The sequence below is a fragment of the Rhincodon typus genome, chromosome 20, assembly GCF_021869965.1.
Source record: "Rhincodon typus isolate 14 chromosome 20, sRhiTyp1.1, whole genome shotgun sequence".
Lineage (NCBI taxonomy): Eukaryota > Metazoa > Chordata > Chondrichthyes > Orectolobiformes > Rhincodontidae > Rhincodon > Rhincodon typus.
The window spans coordinates 45314722-45328064 of NC_063351.1; the positions used below are offsets into that span (position 1 = coordinate 45314722).

Sequence of the window (13343 nt, forward strand, 5' to 3'; positions counted from 1 at the left end):
GTTCATCCAGCTCTACACCTTGTTATCTCAGATTCTCCAGCATCTGCAGTTCCTACTATCTCTGTCATTATCGATTACTGTTGATGGGATCTTCCTGTATGCAAATTGTTGCACATTCTGTATTACATCAGTAACTGCACTGCAAAAGCATGTGCTGGCTGAAAACTGCTTTGGGGCATCCTGAGGGTGTGAGACACAGTGATGAAAGCCTTTCTTTCCCCAAGAGAACGAGGTTGGGTCTTTTGACCAAAGTTGCTCAGAATTGACAAATTGACAGAAACCCCCTTGAGCAGGCTAGCTCGCAGTAAAGAAATCCAGCAATCGAGCAGCTAGAGAGAGGAAGATAACCACGAGCAGACAATGGAAGTAAAATCCTGACAGCCTTGACTCGGCAACAACTGAAAAGAGAAATTGTAGGTAAAAACACAGAGGATAATTAGATGAATGGATCACATTAGATACAGACTGAGCTTGAAGAAAGCCAGAGAGAAGCAAGACGTTGTCCCACTATGTGCACATTGAAAATGAGTGAATGAATGAACTCCCGTGCTATGGGGAGGAAACGTTCCCGACCCCTTGCTCAGTGACCCCCTGCATGGGCAACACCTCTCTCTGGATGGGAAGAGAGCGTACAATTTTCTTTTAGTCATTCACAGGATGTGGACACTGTTGGCTGGACCAGCATTCGTTGCACACCCCTAGTTGCCCTTGACCTGACTGGCTTACCCAGATCTTTCAGAGGGTAGTGGAGAATCAGCCACCTTTCCTGAAGTTGCACGTAAACCAGGCCAGGTGGCAGATTTCCTTCCCTAAGGTGAACCAGGTGAATCGACTATGGTCATCATTAGACTTTTAATTCCAGGCCTCAATTGAATTCAAATTCCACCATCTGCTGTCGTGGTCTTCGAACCTGGTGTCCCTAAACCATTTCCTGGGTCTGTGCATTTCTCATTCAACAACAATGAGATTGCACCATCGCCTCCCCCAGCAATGATCCCTGCCTGGGCAGATAGAATGGCTGCTTTGGGGTGCACCAGAGGATTGCAATGGGGCTATTTCATTTAAAAAAAACGCAACAGCAGTGGCTGCCATTGTTGACCCCAAAGCAGCTGTACAACAAGACAGTCCAGAGTGTCAGGTTTCTTCTCCACTAAATATAGTTAAACCTCTTCCTCTGGCTACTTGCCAGAGCACCTGCAGAAATTTACACACAAAAAAAACACCACTTACCAATTGCTGCAGTGTTTCCTGGAGAATGGTCCTACATGCTGCAGCTCAGTTCAAATCAAGCCAGGAGGAAGTTGTAGTTTTTATCTGTTTTATTTTGGTTTGCCTCGTCTAATAGACCTCCTGACCTCAGTCTGCTTTGTTTGCATGTACGTGTCTGTTTGTCTGTCCAATGTGACTTCTTTCTATAGCTCACAGGAATCCCAAAATGTTTGTTCGTTCAACGTCAATCTTTTCAATGGCCCTCCCCTCTCATTACTCTTTTCCATACAGTATTATACAAATGGAAATGTTTTAAACAGCTTTTGTTTTTAAAAGCTTTGTGTTAGAGGATGTGCATGTGGCATTGATTGATGTGATAGATTTACCTCGCTGTAGACAGGCTTGTGCAATGTTCAGTTTAGGCAAAGGTCTACAGGATACCTACAGAGGTGAATTATCAAGCAATATTTGTCAGGGAGCAAAGCTTGTAATGTAGAGCGATTTCAAAGGATGTTAAGTAAGGACACAAAGGAAGAAGTAGGAGATTCTGCTGATGGGGTTACAGGAAGTGAATTGTATCAGTTTTTGAATAGAACTGAGATGAATTGCCAAATAAGGAACAATCTATTTTTCAAATTTAACTCTCTCACAAAAATCATCTGGAAGCTCTTCACATCCATTGAAGTGAGAACATTCAGGATAGTAGGAACTTTTGTGGGTGGTCAGGTGTGGAAATACGGTTTAATGAATCTCCAATTAGACCCAGACATCTTCCACACCCCACCCCTCTCTGCCTTTCGAAAGGACCATTCCCTTCACCACTCCTTAGTTCGCGCCACACTCCCCACCAAATCCCCCCAACCCGCCCTCTCCCCCGGTACCTTCCCCTGTAACCTAAAAGATGCAACACTTGCACACACACCACCTCCCTCACCTCCATCCAGGGCCCTAAACAGCCCTTCCAGGTTAGTCGGAGCTTCACCTGCATCTTCTCCAACCTAGTCTATTTAATCTGGTGTTCTCGATGTGGCCTTCTCTACGTCGGTGAGACCAAATGTAGACTGGGTGACCTTCTGCCGAGTATCTTCACCCAGCCCATAACAGCCAGCCTGACCTCCCGGTCACCAACAATTTCAACTCCCATCCCCCACGCCCCCACTTCATGCCAACTCCCCCTCCAACATGTCCAACCTTGGCCTTCTTCAGTGTTGCAGTTATTCAGAACGCAAATATGAGGAACAACACCTTATCTTCCGCCTGGGCGCCCTACAGCCCGGAGGACTCAGCATTGAGTTCTCTAATTTCAAATAACCTTCCTGCCCATGTCCCGGCTCCCTTTCCAGCCCCACCTCCCCCTTCCATTCCACCTTCTGACCCTCCCTTCCAGCCATCAACCAGATTCATCCCTCCCATCAACCAACCAGGTCATACCTACTACCAGTGTCCACCAACACCAGCATTCTGCTACCCCACTTCTCTTCCGCACCCCCCCCCCAACTTTATCTGTAGCTCCCCCCTATCCCCACACCCTGTCCTGGAGAAGGGTAATACCTGAAACATTGACTGCTCCTTTCCTCCAGATGCTGCCTGGCCTGCTGTGTTCACCCAGCCTCCTGTCTGTCTACCTTGGATTCCAGCATCCGCAATTTTATTTTTGACTTCAATAAATGTCTAGATGACTGTGAGTTACATTGTGATGTGACTGTGACCTTAGTCATCAGGTGAAGGGACTTTGCTAGAAGGTTAGAACTTCATACAGCTCTGAAGCCCCATTTACATATTGGTTAACAAACATTTGTTCAAAAAGAGTTTAGTTTTAATTCTTGTGTGTGGCCATTGTTGATTTGTTACCCATCCCGAAATATCCTTTAAAAAACCAAAAGATCTGTGAATGCTGTAAATCAGGAACAAAAACAGAAGTTGCTGGAAAAGCTCAGCAGGCCTGGCAGCATCTGTGGAGAGAAATCAGAGTTAATGTTTTGGGTCCAGTGACCCTTCCTCTGAAGGCTCACCAAATGACCCTTTGAAGTGAGTGGTTTGCTGGACCATTTCAGACGGCAGGTAAGAGTCAATCACATTCCTGAGACCAATCTGGGCAGATTCCTTGAAATAGAACAAAACTGCAGATGCTGGGATGCAGGTCATTTGCCAGTTAGGAAAGCAAATGCAATACTGGCATTCGTTTCAAGAGAGCTGGAAAACGAGCAGGAGCGTACTGCTAAGGCTATATAAAGCTATTTTAGACTCTGGTCAGAACGCATTTGGAATATTGTAAGCAGTTTTCTGCCCCGTATCTTGGGAAAGGTGTGCTGGCATTGGATGGGATCCAGAGGAGGTTTACGAGAACGATCCCGGGGATGAAGGGCTTGTCATATGAGGAGTGGTTGAGGACTCTGGGTCTGTACTCAGTGGAGCGAACAGCTGTACGCCAGCAATCTGTTCATTGGATGCGGCCCAGAGAAGGTTCACCAGGCTGATACCGGGTATGAAGGGACTATCTTATGAGGACAGGTTAAGTAAGTTGGGCCAGTACTCATTGGAGTTTAGAAGAAGGAAAGATGACCTTATTGAGAAGTACAGGACGTGAGAGGTTCAGCATAGAGAGATTGTTTCTCCTAGTTGGAGAGTATAGACCAGAGGACATGATCTCAGAATTAGGAATTGTGCATTTAAAGCATTTTAACTCTCTGAAAATTATGAATCTGTGGATTTCTTTACTGCAGATACTATAGATGTTGAGTTGTTAATTGTATTCAAGACAGAGATTTTTATTCAGTAAGGAAATCAAGGGTAATGGGAAAAGGCAGGAAAGTAAAGTTGAGGATTATCTGATCAGCTGTGGTCTATTTGAAGTAGGAAGCAGATTTGATGGGCTGAATGGCCTACTTCTACATCTGATGGTGTCACCTTCCGACCCTTATGGCTCTGTTCAAAAAAATAGACGGGTTTAGGAATGACAATGCGGACAACCTTGCCTTCCCTGGACTGCTTGGTGTCAAGACTTTCTTCAACCTGAAAGAGGCATTTCACTGGCTTTGTTTGATGCCATTTACTGCTCAGATTAGCCCATAATGACGATTTCATTTGTGATCACCAACAATGGAAGCGTTGCTCTGAGGCTGTAATTGTGGTTATTGTGCAAAGGAGTGCAAGTTGTCATCCAGTTATTAACATAAGGTGATAGTGAGGTTTGTGGACTATCTGGAATTGAAGAACACCAAGATATAAACACATCAAAACTAGGAGTAAGAGTAGACCACTCAGCCCTTCAAGTCTTCTTCGTCATTCAATATGATAATGGTTAATCCTACATTCTCCCCATACCCTTAGATCTCTTTAGCTCACAGAACTATACATATCTCCTTCTTGAAAACAATATTTTGCCTTTAACTGCTTTCTGTGGCAGTCTGTTCCACTCTCTGGGTGAAGACATTTCTCCTCATCTCAGTAAAGACAGCTGAGGAGCAGGTTGGGAAGAGTTGAACGCTTATGCACTGATCATCTGGGAACTAGAGAATGTGTTCTGGCAATCCTGAAGCATTCCAGCCAAACTTGTCTTGATTCCAGTTAACACTGATCGAAAATCGTTTGAAGCCAAAACGTTTTGTCTGCAACCTGTGTTGTGCTCGCAGTCCCACACAGTCTAGAAAACAACATTCAGCTTCAGTTCTTCCAGCTTTAGAGCTCAGATTGCTGGTGTGAACTTAGAAAAAGCTTTACAGGGACCAAGTCCTGGCACCAATAAGTTCACCTCTTATTCCATCAAGTCATGAAGGATTACTATAAGCACTTAGGCAGCTTACCACCATATCTTCCAGTCCTCTTTCCCCTTCTCAAAACACCAACAATTGCATTTTGATAACACCTTCAGCATAGTCAACAGAAAGAATAAAGAAAGTACACTGTACCACTAAGAGATATCAGTGCAGCTGACCCCAAAGGCTCAAAGAGAGAGATTTTATTAAGCCCCTTTTGAGGGAGGGAGGGAGGAGAGTTTTAGGGAGGAGTTTCCAAGGTTTTAAGGTCAAAATGGTTGCCACTGTTGGCACAGAGGAAATCTGGGCAGTTTCAAAGCTGGAGTTCAAGGACAGAATTCTCTGCAAGTTGTGTGGGCTGGAGGAGATTACGAAGATGGAGCCTGGCGATTTGAGCAAAGGATGAGAATGTTTAAATCTGAGCTGTTGCTGCACCAGAAGCCAATAGATTGTAATGCAAACAGCAGTCCCACCGCTGTGACCTATTTTCAGATTTCTGGAGGAGTCACTGGATGGTGATGTGAAGCAGCCCTCACTCTCTGGCTTTATTTTTCTTCCTAGTTTGCAGCAACTGACATTATTGGTTATATCCCTGACCGTCAGTGATGCCTGTAGCCCATTAAAGAATAAAGGGAGTAAACAAAAGATCAGGGGTTACAAATTTGCCACGACATCCCTGATTTTCTTTGAGCATTTTATGGAATCGTGGAATCCCTACAGTGTGGAAGCAAGCCATTTGGCCCATTGAGTTCATGCCAACCCTCTGAAGAGCATCCCACCCACACCCACCCTACCCTACCCTACCCTACCCTACCCTACCCTACCACACCACTCCACATTTCCCATGGCTAATCCACCTAAGCCTGCACATCTCTGGACACACTATGGGCAATTTAGCATGGCCGATCCACCTAGCCTGCACATCTTTGTGACTGTGGGAGGAAACCGGAGCACCTGGAGGGAACCCGTGCAAACTCCACACAGACAGTCACCCGAGGCTGGAATCGAACCCAGGTCCCAGGCGCTGTGAGGGAGCAGTGCTAACCGCTGAGCCACCGTGCCACCCTAAATCTGGATCTTTCCAGCCACCTGAGAAGGCAGGCAGTGCCAAGGTTAAAAGTCTCGTTCAAAGGCCTTTTGACGGTGAAGTCCCATATTCCCAGAGGACTATGAAGCTGTTCTCTCATTAGACTTGTGGTGAGTTTAACTTGAGGGTCAAAATACCTCAGGCGAGGGGCGAGGCTGAGATGATTCGTCCTTCATGATGACCTTGACCAGTGCGTACATATATGTATTTTACATAGACATATTTGCAGTAGCACTAACATTAGGCTAGACGGGTGTGCTCTGGTAGCAGGGCATACAATTTATTGAACATTGATTTGGGGGATTATTCAGCTACTGCTTAAAGAAGAGACTTTACAAATAGACAGTTTGAGGTTCACGCACCTGCTCCTACAGGAAGCCAGAGTTCGGCTGATATCAGTCTGCATCACAAAGTGGCCATCCAGCCAATTGAGTAACAAGTTAAGGTCTGGAACGCACTGCCCAGAAAGGTGGTGGGGCAGGGGCCTCCAAGATGGTTATTTAAATAGAGGCCATGTACAGGAGTCACAGGGAAAAGGCAGGTCTTTGGCAGGTGGTAATGATGCTCGTGTGAAGGGCCTGTACCACCACGATGGGCCGAATGGCTTCCTTCCGTGGCATAGCATCTCTGTGATTCCAAGTGCTGGAAGCCAACCTACGTTCTGGGGCTCGCATCTCTGCGTGGGGTAAGTTGAGCTGAGCTAGAGCGTTATCCACCAAGACGTGTCTGAAAACCGAGTGTATGACTCCAGCTTCCCTCTATCACTGCTCATTCTTTCTGTAGTTTAAGCAGCAAAGTAAAACATCCTGCATCGTCATTTTCAAAATATATGTCGTATCCAATTACACACGATGCTTTTCATCCAGCTCTAACTATCTCCTGGAAGAATGAGTCACCGTGACGCTGCCACGGTAACCTGCAAAGCCCTATAGTGCTCTTAAGGATGAGGAGCACAGCAAGCCTTTCCTTTTGTTGCATCAGTCAAGCATGTTTTGCTTTCTGTACTGGTTGCAAAGGATCCTATTGTCAAAGGATTTGCTGCCAAAGAAGATCAGGAGTAAGAGCCAGCAAAGGGCTAATCTAATGGAGGCTAACCTCAAAGTGCAGCCCGGGTGTGACCAGATTGCTTTAATCTTTCCAGGATTTACAAAGCAAATCACCATTCTGCCTGACAAAGGATTAGTAAGTAGGTGATTCTGGCATTGAGTGTTTGTCTCACTCACGATATGTTGGGAGCAGGCCCTGTAATGTGTTTTTATTTTAAATGTGTGTATCTAGTTGTGATCTCTAATGACTTTCTTTCCCCTCCCTCTTTTCCTCAGCCCAATGTTAGTGGGATGGAACCTGCCTTCGGAGATGCTTTTCGAAGTTGCTGCCTCTACTCATCCCTGGACCAGACTGTTGCCAGCCCAGATAGCAGTCCAAACTCTGGCTTCCTGTATGAGCAGGTGCGCGGATCTCAAGCGGACTAATTGTAAAGTCTCTTCTCTAGGCAGTAGCTGAATAATCCAATAAATCAATGTTCAATTGAGCCTGTGCACTGCTACCAGCGTGCACCCATCTAGACTAATGTTAGCGCTACTGTAAATACATATATGTAAAATATATATGTACGAGCAAATATCTGAGAATGCTACAGCAAAGGAGGAGATTACTCAGTCTTCTCATGTCAGGTTTTTAGAACCATCCATTTCCACTCCCCTTTCTCATAGTCATAGTTCAATCCACGCATGAACCACTCTCTGTTTTTAAAAAAAGAATTTCCCCTCATGTCTTTCCAAAATCTTTCTGCCCTCACCTTAAAAATATGCCCCCTAGCCTTGAAGTCCCCCACCCTAGGGAAAAGACACCTGCCATTTACCTTATCTGTACCCGTCGTGATTTAGAATAGAATAGAATCCCTACAGTGTGGAAACAGGCCCTTCGACCCAACAAGTCCATAATGACCCTCAGAGCATCCCACCCAGACCCATCTGCCTCTAACCTACCCAATCTGCACATCCCTGAATACTATGGGCAATTTAGCATGGCCAATCCACCGAGCCTGCACATCTTTGGACTGTGGGAGGAAACCGGAGCACCCGGAGGAAACCCATGCAGACACGGGGAGAATGTGCAAACTCCACACAGACAGTCGCCCGAGGGTGGAATCGAACCTGGGCCCTTGGCGCTGTGAAGCAGCAGGGCTAACCACTCAGCCACTGTGCCGCCCTCGAGAAGGTCACCCCTTAACCTCCTAGCTCCAGTGAAAAAAATCCCAGCCTCTCCTCATAACTTCCGATAGACTTGCAGATTTCTCCTTTCTTCATGTGTGTACACAATTCTCTTTTGCAAGTCATCTGCTTCCTCTACCCTTTCAGGCAGTTGCCATGATCTTGAATGAGGCCAGTAACTTGTGTTTCTTTTTAAGAAAAGGAAAAATATTCTAGTTATTTACTGTAGGATTGAAGCCATAAGATTTCATGTTCCAAACAAAAGATTTTTTACTTTACAAGATCAAGCAACGCGCACTCTAAATACGATTTTAGCTAAGCCCTAAACAAAAATCACAAATTGCTGGAGAAATTCAACAGGGCTGGCAGCATCGCTGGAGAGAAAGCAGCATTAATGTTTCGGGTCCAGTGGCCCTCGTTCAGAGGTTTGTTTCTGATTTCCGGCATTCACAGTTCTTTGGTTTTTTTTGTTTAGGAAAATAACTACACAGAGGCTGGTATCTTCTCACCACGTCACCTTTTATTTACTTGTGGACATTACACTGACTGTGGCCAGCCAGCTTGGAGTCAGTCCCCTGAACTGAGGAGATTCTAAATCTCCTGTTTCTATTGGTCAGCCAGGTCTTCCTGATTGGGGTTGTTACCCTGGGCCAATCAAGAATCTCATACTCAACAAGATCGATCTGGTTCCAATCACTACATTTAGCTAAGACCCTGTGTGCTAAAACCCAGAATCATCGCTGGTTAAATATAAATTAATAGGCACATTTTGCTCCATCACACCTTTAAAGGACATAATAAGAGGCACATAAACCTCGGGCAAATGCAGCAAATATGTTGTCAATCTCAGTCACGCAGTCCTTTAGAACTTTGTCTTCTTCATGAAGAAGTTTATAAAATCATGAGGGGCATGGATAGGGTGAATAGTCAAGGTCTTTTCCCCAGGATAGGGGAGTCCAAAACTAGAGGGCATATCTTTAAGGTGAGACAGAAAAATTTAAAACTGACCTAAGGGGCAACTTTTTCACGCAGAGGGTAGTGAATGTATGGGATGAGCTGCCAGAGGAAGTGGTCTTAGGCTGGTACAATTACAACATTTAAAAGGCATTTGGATGGGTACACAAATAGGAAGGATTTGGAGGGATATGGCAAATGGGACGAGGTTAATGCAGAATATCTGGTTGGCATGGACAAGTTGGACCAAAGGGTCTGTTTCTGTGCTGTACATCTCTACACTTCTACGAACGTCAGCTCTATTTTTTTTCTGGGATTTAGTCTTATCCCCAGCCGACTTAACACACAACCCACCCGATCCACAGGCACCATTATCACAGAAATGGCACGGATCTACAGAATCTCGGTGACGGTCTGGATGAATATCCATGATCTAGCAAGTAACAGAAACAATTGCAACAACTGTATCTTTGTCAATTCTCAGCCTCTGGATTGAGGTCCCTATCGTGCCCATCTTAATTTTTAATCCTAATGATGTCAGTGGAACTGAATGTTGGGTAGGGAGCGTAAACTGGTGACAGTTAATTCTGCTTCCTTTGCACTAGCCTCCATCCCCATCCCACCCCACCCTGACTTTCTCCCACCTGTATTCCATTTCTACAAAAAAAAAATAACATGACATATTCTTATGAGCCTGCGGAATACGTTTTATATATTGCAGTACACCTTTCTTACCAGTAGAGGAAACTCTATTGCCATAACATGCTACAGTTGCTACTTAGGTTCATTAGTGACCATTACACACAACTGGTGAGTACTGTGCAGCAAAAAAACTTAATGTTCAGATATACATGAAGGTCTTTAACCTGTTTCTTATTTATTTGTTTTCCCTTTGGTGCCCAGGCTTTTTCACTTATTTTCTTCCCTTAGAATTCTTTTTCAAAAACAAACAAACTGGACTAGACAGGGTAAACACCGGAAGGATGTTCCCAATGACTGGAGAGTCTAGAACCAGAGCTCACAGTCTAAAGATACAGGTTAGGCCATTGAGGACTGAGATGAGCAGAAATGTTCTCACCCAGACAGTGATGAGCCTGTGGAACTCTCTGCTACAGAAAGTGTTTGAGGCCAAAACATTGTACGTTTTTCAAGAAATAGTTGTATATAGTTCTAAGGGCTAAACAGATCTCAGAGTATGGACAGAAAGTGGGAACAGGGGACTAAATTTGATGATCAGCCATGGACTAAACTGCCAGAAGAAGTGGTGGATGTGGGTACAGTTACAATGTTTAAAAGACATTTGGATAAGTTCATGAATAGGAAAGGTTTGGACGGATATGGGCCAAGCACAGGCAGGTGGGACTAGTTCAGTTTGGGATTATGGTCAGCATGGACTGGTTGGACCAGGGTCTGTTTCGTGCTGTATGACTATCCTGCTGAATGGTGGAGCAGGCCCGAAGGACAGAATGGCCTACTTCTCTTTTTTTTGTTTTATTTTTCTTCCAATCTCTGGTGTTAACCTTTTACAACCATTACCTCACACTGATGAAATAAAGGCCTGCACTTTACACTTTCATGTTCCTGCAAAGAACATTTTCAGGAAAATGTTTCAAGTTTCTTAGACGTTTGCTTAGAATTTACAGAAGAACCAGAGGCAGCATGAGGAAAACAGACATGTAAAAAGCGGGCTGTTAGGATCTGGAAGGAGTGGCCTGAATGAGTAGTGGAAGCAGATTTAATAGGAACCTTCAAAAGGGAATTAGGTAAAAACTCAAGGAAAGATTTACTGGGAAAGAGTAAGGGACTAATTGAATAAATTTTTCAAAGATAGTATGGCCCTGATGGACCAAAAGGCCACCTTCTGTGTTGTAAATCTTCTCCCTTTTGTTAGGATTTGTTGTGTTTGAAAATTCCCACCAGGGTGTCTGCACCAATTAGATAAAGCCTTGTATTTATTAAAACCATCTTGACCCATGCCTTGTGATTGTTGACAAGAATGTCAAAAGGAAATTATTTAACATTCACTAACAAATAATGGAGCTGAAAATGTAAGACTTATTTCTTGTTGAGCAGTTTTCCATGTGTTACCATGATAGGATGGGGGTTAATGCCTGTGACTGTATGAGCTGGATTAACCCCATTTTAAAGTTAATCCATGTTTTCTGCCTCTAAATGCCTTTCACTTATGGGTCATGGACATCCACTAGCTGGGTCAGCATTTATTGTCTGTCTCTGGTTGCCATTGAAAAGATGGTGGTGAGCTGCCTTATTAAACTGCTGCAGTTCATGTGCTGTAGGTAGATCTACTGCTGTTAGGGAGGGAATCCCAGGATTTTGACCCAGCGACAGTAAGGAACAGCGATATATTTCCAAGTCAGGATGGTGAGTGGCTGGAGAGGAATTTGTGGGTGGTGGTGTTCCCATGCATCTGCAGCCCTTATCCTTTTAAATAGTGGTGGTGGTGGAAGGTGTTGTCTAAGGGTCTTTGGTGAATTTCTACAGTGCATCTTGTAGATAGTAGACACTGCTGCTACTGAGCGTCAGTGGTGGAGGGAGTGGATGCTTGTGGATGTGGTGCTAATCAAGCGGCTGCTTTGTCCTGGATGGTGTCAAGATTCCTGAGTGTTGTTGGGGCTGCAGCCATCCAGGCAAGTGGGGAGTATTCCATCACGCTCCTGACTTGTCCCTTGTAGATAGAGCTTTATTTTCCCCCAGTTTTCTACTGGAGTGCCTTCAGGCCATAGCTCAAAGGTAGTCGAGTAAGTGAATTCACACATTTTCCCAGTTATCCTCACTGTCTCACTGGAGTTAGGCAAGGATGGCCCTTCTCTCTTGCCAAGTCATAGGGTTGGCTTACCTCTGCCATGGGGCATCATTGTGGGGTTGAGGATGGCAGGAGTGAGGAATGGTTGGTGGTGGTGGTAGTGCTGGTGGTGGGCAGGGATTTAAAGCGCACTCAAGATATTAACTGTACTTTCTTTTTTCAATCCTAGGAACGTCAACTGGCTTATACAAATAGCTCCAGAAATGATCTGCTAAGTCTGAATTTGTACAGAAGTCCCGTGAAAGAGAATATAGAGCTATTGAGTGACTTGGTGGATGATGAACCATCTGACAGCAACAGATGTGAGCGATGGGATATATCAGCTTTAGAAGACTTTACCAAGTACACCAAAGTGGATCTTTGGAATGACAAGGAGTTGGACTTGTTGGGTTTGGACGAGCACGCAAGTCCTTATCAAAACGAAGCCGAGATCTTGCGAACACCAACATTAGCTGAGCTGAACGCTGATGACTCGCAGCTTGTTACTGACTCTTGGTGTCTCCTTCGACCTGTGAAGGAGGCTTCCCCATTCTCTGGTAAACCTGACAGTGTCTGCAGAACTGCAGGACACCCTAAAAAAGGTAACTGCATGGATCCTTTAATAGATTCTGACTTCCAGGCAGAGAGCACTGCTTTTCTTCAGAAGGGGGAAGACCAGCAAGGCCATTTGAGAAGCAGCAGGTCCTGTGTCAATGCAGCGAACATCAGAAATCCTGAAATACCATCGAACTCCGGAAACAATGACCTCAGTGACCAAACCAGCAACTCCACAGCGTCTGTAGATTCTGCATCAAACCCAGAAGAAGGTGCAATTCATAACAAAATAGGATCAAGTTCTTGGAAGCATCAAAGACGGTTAGCGACCACCGAGCTGGGGGATATGGGTGCAGAGAAACCCGACTTCAATAAGGGGGACGGTCGTGTGTGTACCCACCTAACTGCGTTCCCCATCTGGTCTGCCCAGCAGGCAAGTGGGGGGCAAAGCCCTGAAGCTGGAATTGAACTGAAGAACCACGAGCACAACTACTCTCTCTTCAGCGCTGAAGGTCTGGGATTGCACGCGAATGAAGAGAGGCTGGAGCCGGAAAACGGGTCGGACAGTGAGCAGGATGACAGTGAGAATGAAGACGATGAGGAGGAAGATGATGATGAAGATAAAGATGACTTCAGCGACTACCTTTCCGAAGCCGGTAGGTTGAGTGGATAAACAAAATAGAAATTGCTGGAAAAACTCAGCAGGTCTGGCAGCAACTGTGGAGAGAAATCAGTTACCCTTTCGGGTCAAGTGATCCTTTGACCCG

General features: G+C 45.1%; 1 protein-coding gene across 1 annotated transcript in view; it reads left to right on the top strand.

The window, feature by feature from the left end:
- The window catches only part of LOC109936462 (CREB3 regulatory factor-like), a 138171-nt gene extending 124922 nt beyond the window's left edge, over positions 1-13249 (top strand). Inside the window, exons 4-5 of the mRNA XM_020535081.2 lie at positions 7374-7499; positions 12212-13249. Coding sequence (XP_020390670.2) covers positions 7374-7499; positions 12212-13249 — 1164 coding nt within the window. The remainder of the gene's footprint in view (positions 1-7373; positions 7500-12211) is intronic.
- The last annotated feature ends 94 nt before the right edge of the window (positions 13250-13343 follow it).